This window comes from Macrotis lagotis, chromosome 3 (assembly GCF_037893015.1).
Source record: "Macrotis lagotis isolate mMagLag1 chromosome 3, bilby.v1.9.chrom.fasta, whole genome shotgun sequence".
Taxonomy (NCBI): domain Eukaryota; kingdom Metazoa; phylum Chordata; class Mammalia; order Peramelemorphia; family Peramelidae; genus Macrotis; species Macrotis lagotis.
The window spans coordinates 241,888,679-241,898,500 of NC_133660.1; the positions used below are offsets into that span (position 1 = coordinate 241,888,679).

General features: G+C 39.0%; 1 protein-coding gene across 1 annotated transcript in view; it reads left to right on the forward strand.

Moving 5' to 3' along the window:
- The window catches only part of PARVA (parvin alpha), a 167,781-nt gene extending 158,219 nt beyond the window's left edge, over positions 1–9,562 (forward strand). Inside the window, exon 13 of the mRNA XM_074230326.1 lies at positions 9,266–9,562. Coding sequence (XP_074086427.1) covers positions 9,266–9,342 — 77 coding nt within the window. The 3' untranslated portion in view covers positions 9,343–9,562. The remainder of the gene's footprint in view (positions 1–9,265) is intronic.
- The last annotated feature ends 260 nt before the right edge of the window (positions 9,563–9,822 follow it).

Genomic DNA, 9,822 nt, shown 5'->3' on the forward strand with positions numbered 1-9,822 from the left:
ATCACCCTGTCCCTGGTAATGTTAGGCACTCATCATCCATTCCTGCTGCTGGCTTCATGGAGAAAGACAAGATAGATACCTAAGCCTCATATGTGCATGTCTGAGCCAGATTTTATGGGCAGGCAAGGCTCATGAATTTTCCCCACAGCTACCTAGGGCTGAGTAACTAGAGACATCATGGCCATAACAAATTGAATAATAAGTCACAGTAACAAACAATAGCAGTTTTTAAATTTTTAAAGTTCTTTGCTCATGATTTACAGAGTTAGTGTGAGTATTGCTGTGTCCATTTTACAGAGGAGGATACCTTAGGCAGAAGATGAATCAATGAGTGATTTGCCCAAGGATCACATGACTAAAAATTGTCATAGCCTGGACTCTGTCCTAGGTCTCTTGGACGCAGACTCAATAATTCTTTCTATTATGCCTTAGTTGTCTTCCATAGATGACCTTCATCCTGGAACATTGGATCAAAGGTCATGGGTGTATAGCTATTCTTGGCCTCCAGCAGGCAGTCTAATATCACAAAAAGGGAGTCTAACACACTTGGCTTTACAGAATTGAGGACTTCCACCTGTTTTCTACAGTGTAAATAGTAATCCCAGGTTCTGGGGTCATTTCTAACCCTCTCAAGTGAATGAAATCCTACTCTACCTTCACATTCTGAATGAGGAGCATTCTACTATATGCTGCTCCTAAGACTACATTGGTAGTGTTGTGTTCAGTTCTAGATGCTGTATATTAAGGTCAGTGGTAAACCAACATCCATTCTGAATAGAATGGCCAGATTCATAAGGAGACTAGGTACGATACCTAGTTAAAAGAACTGGGGAATAATTCACCTGGGAAAGAAGAATGGGGGCAGCTAGGTGGTGCAGTGGATAGAGCACCAGCCCTGGAGTCAGGAGTACCTGGGTTCAAATCCGGCTTCAGACTTAATTCAGACACCTAGTCGTGTGGTCTTGGGCAAGCCATTTAACCCCATTGCTTTACAAAAACCTGAAGAAGAAGAAGAAGAAGAGGCTGTTGATCATTTTTTTCAAATATCAAAATTGTTGAGAGACATTATGATATAATGGGCTGAGGGCCAACCTTAAAGTCCAGATGACAGGAGCTCAAGTCCCAGGGTTAACATATGCTGGGTTTGACATTTGACAAGTCACTTAAACTATAGGATACCAGGAAAGTCTAAGACTATAAATTACAGAACTTATCTATCTGCATTAAAAGAGGGAATGTCTTGTTTCACCAAAATCATAGGTACACACACACACACACAAAATCTGTAGGACTGTCATTGGGAGCCTTTGCCACTGAACTCTCATGACTGATCATGAGAGAGTCTAATGACTTTGCATCACTCAAATCCATTTTGCTTGCTAGTCAAAATATCACCCTCCTGATGTCATTGATCCTCTTGGAGAAGGAAGGATGAACAACAGTAACAGCAACAACATTGGGAAAAAAGCACTGGGCTTATTCTGCATGACCCCAAAGTCTAGACAAAAGTGAGTTTGCAACAACTTCCCAAAGATTAGAGCTGGCCCAAAGCAAAACAAACTGCCTTATGAAATAACAAGGTCCCATCATTGAAAGTATTCATTCATTAACATACAGAGGATAGATGCCACGTGTCAGAGATGCTATAGAAAGAATCCAGGCTTTGGTTAAGAGTCAGATGATTTGGCTTTTGAAGCTTCTTCCAACTCTGAGATTCTAGGATTCAGGGCTGTCAAGGATGAGTTCATAGCATCCTGTTTGAAAGAATTGTGAACCTCCAGGGCAATGAGATTGGGGGGAGGTGGGGTGGGAAGAACTGGCTGATGCTCTGGCTGCCATCTTGGAGAGTTATGACCCTTCCTGTAGTTAGGGATTAGAAGTACATATGGTTCCTTAGTTTTCAAGAATTCATTGCTCTAGGGATAGCCAATATTTCTAGTATAAAATCTGCCTATAGGGACATTCACATAGAGATGACTTCTTTGTGCAATTATTGAATACTTAATATGAAACTTCCTGACTAACATGAATGGAAAAACACATCTGTTTTATGTGTTATTACATTGGGCATAATGCCCACATCTCAAATTTCCAGTCAGTGATGGAACATTGAAAAGGATTTTATTATAACTTATTTTTAATTTCCCTTTTGCTAAGTATCCTAGTTTACCCATATCTTCCTTTCACCTGAAAGTTGGATTGAAAAGGAAATGCTGTAAGACTTAGAAAAGGCACCAGTGAGGTCAAAGATGTGAGCTTGTTTGGAAGGCAGATAGATCACTGAAAAAGCATATCTCAGGACAGATTGAGGGATTTTTAGGTCAATTATTCCTTTTTCAGTCTTTCTTTGCAGTACTGACCTTTGGTTAAGTTCTTGTCCTGTCTTAAAAAGACCATGAAAGCAGTGCTATCTTCCTAAATGTGGTGTTGTTCAGTATTTCTGACTGCGTGACCTCATCTGGGGTTTTCTGGACAGAGATACTAGACTTTGCATCACTCAAATCCATTTTGCCAGCTCATTTTACAGATGAAGAAACTGAGGCAAACAGAGTTAATCAACCTTCCCAAAGTCACACAGACCAAATTTGAACTCAGGAAGATGAATGTTTCTGACTTAAATATGATGCCACAGCCCACTGGGGCTCTGCACTGTCAGTATAGTCTTGAAACCTACCTTTGCATTAAACCGACAACTTGAAATGGCAAGAAATGACACCTTGGTCCATCAATACCCATGAAATAAGTACTTACTCTGTGTCCCCTGGGCTGCAGTGAGCCATGGTGTTTGTCATTGGTCAATTCTCATAAATTTTAATTTATGACATGGGCACCGTCATAAGCATAGGATCCGAGATCAGGAGCTAGAGGGGACCTTGAAGAACACTGAATCCCACCTCTTATTTTACAGTCAAGTGACTTGAGTGTAAGAGCGCATAAGATCGTAAGCAGCAATTTGAACTGGATGTCATGGAATCCAAATGCAATGATCTTCCCATCGCACAATGCATCAAGCAGTAGAAAATAATGGGGAGAGCACTGAACCTAAAGTCAGGGGGACCTCTTTTCAAATCCCAATAAGCAGCTATGTGACCCTGGACAAGTCCCTGCTTAGCTTCATCTGCAAGATGGGGATGATGGTACCACTTGCCTCTCAAAGTTGTTGTAAGGATAAAATGAGATAATGTACATAAAGGATTTTGTACCCCTTAAGACACTCAATAAATGCTAGCCATTGCTATCTCCACAGAATTATACACGTGACAAGGGATCAGGACCAAAAGGGACAACCTGCTGTCAGTCTCAGAGTCAGGAAGATCTGGATTCAAAACCCACTCTTGACAATCTGACCCAGCCTGGGCCACTTATATACCTTCTCACTTCCTAGGCAGCTCCCTAACACTTCAGAACTGCTCCCTAGAATTGTGGGGATAAGCAGTCTAGACCTGGAAGGGGCTTCAGGGACAATCTAGTCCAATCTCCTCATTTTATAGATAACAGAAGGAGCTTCCTTACCTGAATTCCCCCTATAACAAATAAACACCTACATCTGGACCAAAAGAAAAGAAAGAAAGCTATCTCATAAACATGTTAGAAAATAATCCTTCATTTTAGGGAAACCCCAATAGAGTTCTTAATTTGAGATCCACGAACTTGTTTAAGAGTATTTTTTCCCAAATACCTTCATTTTTTCATAAAATTCTGAGTTGCAAACATTTTCTCCCTTCCTTTTTTCTCCCTCCAGGATCATAAGCATTTTGATATAGGTTATATATGTTCAATCATGTAAAATATATTTCTTTATTAGTCCAGTTGTGAAAGAAGAAATTAAATTTTTAAAAATTGATAATTATATTCCAATAAAATCGATTTCCTTGATAATATCATTTATTGTATTTTATACATTTTGAAACATCATGTTGGAAAGGATCTCTAGGCTTCAATAGACTGCCAAAGGGATCTATGTAAGAAACAAGATTAAAAACCTCTGCTATAGAGGCAAAGGTTGTGATTTGCTGCTGATTTCTTTAAGTTTCTTTAAATATTCTTTTGACTTCTACATCAGTGGTGATCAAACTGAAATTTCTACTAAATCATATATAAGGCTCCCTTCAGGCCATATATGGACTTAGAGAGCCACATATTAACATAATGATTGTTGTTCAACCACTTTAGCAGTTTCTGACACTTCATAACCCTATTTGGAATTTTCTTGACAGAATATTGGAGTGGTTTTGCCATTTCTTTCTCCACCTCATTTTACCAGTGAGGAAACTGGGCAAACAAGGAAGTGACTTTCCCAGGGCCAATAAGTGACTGTGGTCAGATTTGAACTCAGCTCTAGGTTCTATCCAATGTGCCATCTAGCTACCCCAATTATTTTTTAAAATTTTATTTAAAGCAATAGGGGTAAGTGACTTGCCCAAGGTCATGCAGCTAAATAATTATTAAGTATCTGAGACCTCCTGATTCCAGGGCCAGTGCTCTATCCGCTGCATCACCTAGTTGCCCCAATTTTTTACGATATTGATATTGTATTTTTATTTATTTTGTTAAATATTTCTGAATTATATTTTAATCTGGTCCAAACCATACACTGTAGTTTCGCAAACTACCTATTTGATATTTCTATTCTGCGTTATTATTTTTTTTTAGGTTTTTTTGCAAGGCAAATGGGGTTAAGTGACTTGCCCAAGGCCACACAGCTAGGTAATTATTGAGTGTCTGAGACCGGATTTGAACTCAGGTCCTCCTGACTCCAGGGCCGGTGCTCTATACACTGTGCCACCTAGCCGCCCCATTATCCTACATTATTTTTTAAAAAATTTTTAATTTATTTAAGGCAATGGGGTTAAGTGACTTGCCCAAGGTCACACAACTAAGTAATTATTAATTGAGTCAGGTCCTCCTGACTCCAGGGTTGGTGCTCTATCCACTGTACCACTTAGCTGCCCCCACCTATTCTACAGTACTGTAGATTCTTTAGCTCATTCTAGGTAAGAATTTGGGCCAGGGATGGGCCTTTCTTTTTGACCCCCTAAGACAAAAAGACTGAGAATCTCCCAAGGCTTTCTATTTAGTGAACCTCTAGAAAGTCAATGGCCATTCATTATTGTATTTAAAGCCCTTACCTTAATGGCATCATGGAACTACTTTCCAGGTGTTATGGATTTCTAGGAATCACATGGAATCCCCATCCCTCCCAGCTTCTCAGCCACCTCAGGTGTCCATCCAGTTCCAAGCCAAGCAGTATCATCAAGATTATGATCAGTGATTTCATTAGTATAAGAAATTCCTAGAACAGAAGTCTCCCTCAGCCAAGGCAGGCCAATTCCTTCTCTGAAATTTTGAATTTTTGAGACTGGATTAAGACACTGAGAGATTGATTTGCCCAAGGTAGACAGCCATGATCTGTCAAAAGCAGAACAGGAACCCATGTTTTCTTGAGGGTAATCAAGATGAAGAGGAAGAATAAAATGCTGGAAGTAAATTTTACATTTAAAATTAAAATCATGAACATTCAGATTGTAGAGCAAAAATAAATTTGATTTGCTAAAAACCATTTTTTTAAGAATAGATTTCTACCCTTAAAGATTGGATTAAATGACCTTAATCATTCAGAAAGAGTTTGGCATTGAATGGCCAGAAAATTGAGCCAATTGATAAATGGATTTAGGTGTTACTCAGATTCAAAAGATCACCTACACAAGCAAAAGATGGGAGACACATTTGGGGGCAGTTAGGTGGCACAATGGATAGAACACCAGCCCTGGAGTCAGGAGGACCTGAGTTCAAATCCGGCCTCAGACACTTAATAATTACCTAGCTGTGTAACCTCATTTCCTTGCAAAAAACAAACAAAAAAAAGATGGGAAAGGCAAGAGAGTTGTTAATTTTCATCAATTAGTCAAGAAAGATTTCCTAACAGGCATTGTGCTTAGTGTTAGGGGCCCAAAGAAAGGCAAAAGACACTCTTCTCCCTTTAGGAACTCACAATCTCATAGGGAAAAAAGATTGGGAACTTTTTGCTGATGGCAAACTCAGTGTAGCTCAAGACTGATAAAGAAGCCAAAAAAAAAAAATCTAATTGAGGACTTGAGACAAGTTAGGAATGGCAATTGACACCAGGAATTTTGTTTTCAGTTTGGGGGGGGTTTACATAATTGGAGGGCATCTAGAAAAAGGTTGCCAGGATGGTGAAGAGCCTAACAATCTTACTATACAAGAATCAGATTAATAATCAGAATAAAAATAGCAACTAGTCCTCTCACAGGACCTATTATTATGCATCAGGAACTGTGCTAAGCACCTTAACAAATATCTAATTTTCATCCTCACAACAAGCCCAGAACATAGGTACTACTATTTACCACCATTTTACAGTTGGGGAAACTGAGGCAAATAGAGAGTAAGTGACTTGTCCAGGGTTTTGAAGCAAGTAAATGTCAGAGGCTGAATTTGAAATCTGATCTTCAGACACCTACTAGCTTCATGACCCAGGCAAATCACTTAACCTCTTAGTTCCCTCATCTGTAAAAAAAAAAGAATATTCATAACACCTACCTCCCAGGACTACTATGAGGATAAAACCCTTTAGGTTTTGCAGATACAATATAAATGCTAAGTGGTATTGTTTATCATTATTCAGGTATAAGTTCAACCAAATGGTCTCTTGAGTATATGATTTTCTCCTCCAATACTCAGTGTGAGATCTGACTGTTTTTACATTGAAAATGTCAGCCTTCTCCCTTTATTGTTCCTGCATTTCACCTCAGTGTAGCCCTGGTATTTTGTTAAGTTTACCAGTGTGTCAAGGACTGAAAATGTGAGATAGGTTCATTGGTCCTTTGGGTATGACTCCTTTTGCTGAAAAACATGAACTGATCTATTTTAATAATACCAGTAGAGGAGGCATAGGAGAAATCATTGCAAGAAAGATCTCCAGAATGGAAGTCAAGTGACCCTAAGCTCTGCTCTCAGCTGTATTACTTACTAGCTCAGTGACAACGGGCAAACCATTGACCCTCTCTGGGTTTTATTACCTTTATCTGTAAGACAAAGATTTGTGACATCTTTGTCTGCTCCAACATCCCAGGAGTCTAAGCAACCCTTTTTCAGAACTGAACTGTCAGAGAAAGAAGAATAAGCCTCTTCATTCCTTATACGAGATGACTGAATAAGGAAGATTGGTTTGTGGTTGATTTTCTTTCTTCCATCACTTCAGACCCTCAGTCATCTTCCCCTTTGACTCCTGGTCTGCCAACCAGGCACTCTGCACTCCCATTCCAGAGACTTGCTAAATCCTTGATGCTTTCCTATTGGATAAGACCTGAAAGGGTATGAGAAAAGGCAATAAAAGAGTTACTAGAAGAGCAGTATGAAATTGTTAATCATATAATTTATTAGGCCTGTAGGCTTTAAAGATGATATGTTTATATGGCCCAAAGCCACAGTTCATTTCCATTAATCCCCCAGCCCCAAAGTCTGCCCAGATAAGTGGTCTCCCTATCATCCTTCTTGGAAACAAGAGAGATGGTCATTAAATTCCCTGGTGAAAAAAATAGGGATGATCCCTCTATCTGTCACTATGCTGGCCTGGTTGTGGGGGCTCTTGTACTCTTGCTCAACACTCTGCCCTTTCCTCTGTTTTCATTTAATGCCTCTATGGCAATAAATTATTTCTAAGTGTTGATTGTCAACCCTAACCTCTCACCTGGGCTCCTGTCTCAGATGACCCCATTTTCCATTTAAACATTATACCTGATCACACTCATCCTCTATATATTTGTTTCTGTGCCTGGATTAGATTCCCCCCAACTTCCTATAAAACAGCTGCATTTAGATATTTTCATATCTAAAACACCATAGTATGGAAAGAGTACTATGCTTCAGACCCAGGAAATACAGTTAGGAAAATTATATATTCCCTACCCTCATGGAACCTAGTCTCCTGGGGGGGTTTGACCAGCATCCAAATAACAATACATAGAAGCTGAACAGAAGAGGAAAGTGATTATCTAGCCTCTAAAGGAAGAGGATTATTAAAAAAAAAAAAAGCCGTAATAATAATAATGACAGTTGTATTTCTATGGTACCTTAAGTTTTATAATGTGTTATCTCAGTTGATTCTCAGAACAAACAAAATTTGAGATAGATTCTGTTACTATCCCTATTGCCCCACCAGTATTATGTCAGAGACAGGATTTGAACTCGTCTTCCTGACTTGAAGTCCAATGTTCTTTTCATTGTGTCATCTAACTGTCAATACGCAGAGATGTAAGTGGAGACTATTTCAGGAACATATGAATACACAGCAGTGAGAGAGATGAGAAGCAAGATCACCAATGATGAATAGTCCAAATCTGATAGAAGACTATCCAGTTTCACAGAAGCATGTGGAAGAAATAAGACTGGAAAGGCAAATAAGAGTCATAATATGAGAGACTCACCCTTGAATGTCAGATTAAGGAATTTACATTTAACCTATAGTGTATCCTTCCATTCGGTTCTAGGACCACCTTCTTCATTTTGTAATATCTATAAAAGATATATAAAAGATATGTTTAGAGTAAGCTCCCCAGGTTTCCACATGGACTATTTGTGCCCAACCTGTGGTAGAGTATTCTGATCAACCACACCACTGTAATTTGCCTCAGAAATAGCGAGGTCATTTTGGTCTTCTTTGATAACGAAGGCCAAGAACCAGGTCCAACTTCTGCTCCTTTTGTAATATCTAGAAAAGATAAATATGAACTAATGGATGATAGAATAGAAGATGATGGAGTCCTCCAAGATTCTACTCTTATGGATGACACTGTACTGATTTTATGGAAACCATACAAGAACATTGCAAAGCCTCCTAAATGAAAGCCATAATCCCTTAAAAGACTTTGTCCTACTTAATAATTACCTAGCTGTGTGGCCTTGGGCAAATCACTTAATCCCATTGCCTTTTAAAAAAAAAAAAAAGACTTTGTCCTAACTATCCACACAGAAAAAAAACCAAGTGGATGAAAAAATGCTTATTGTCCAGTCTCTCCTTTTAGCATTTAATTAACTGTTGGCTTTATTTGTTTATCTTTTCCCAGCTAGAATGCCAACTCCCAAAAGCCAGAAACTTAAAACTTCTCTTACCTTTCTCCTCATATCTAACAGATAGGAAAAGAAAAGACAATCTATTACCTTTTTTTGGTTTATCATTGCAACAGCCAAGTTTCCTCCTATAAGACTGAAATAACTCAGCTTCTGTTTTTTTCTTTATTTTCAGATATTGTCAATTGTGACTTGAAGTCTACCCTTCGAGTGCTTTACAATTTGTTTACCAAATACAGGAATGTGGAATGAAGAAAGAACAAGCCTGGATCCTGGGGGATGTGCCAGTGACACTTCACACTTCTCCCAGTTCTCCCAGACCTGTCTCTTAGCCGAGGCAGCAGGCCGGGCAGGGCTGGGACTCCTAATTGCAACAAACTCTTTATTCTCACCACACAGAATTCTAGCTGGTATTGCCTACTGTAACTCAGAGAAACTATGGAATTAAAATTTGGAAGGAAATCATTAGGTACTAACTGGAGAGCTAGCTCTGGATTCCAAAAGGATATCTAGTTTTTAAAGTGCCCCCCAGGCTTTACAGTGTTATAGAATTTAACTGTAACTTTCATCCCCTTTCCCTTTGCTCCCTTCCCACCATTTTGAACCCTGGGACCCTTTAAGAAAAAAAAAGAGGTCTTTAGACTAAATCAAAATCTCTATGATGGATGGGTGGGTGGAGAAGCCTCCCTTTAGACTACATTTATTTGTTTTTAACTGAAAAGGAGAAGCAGC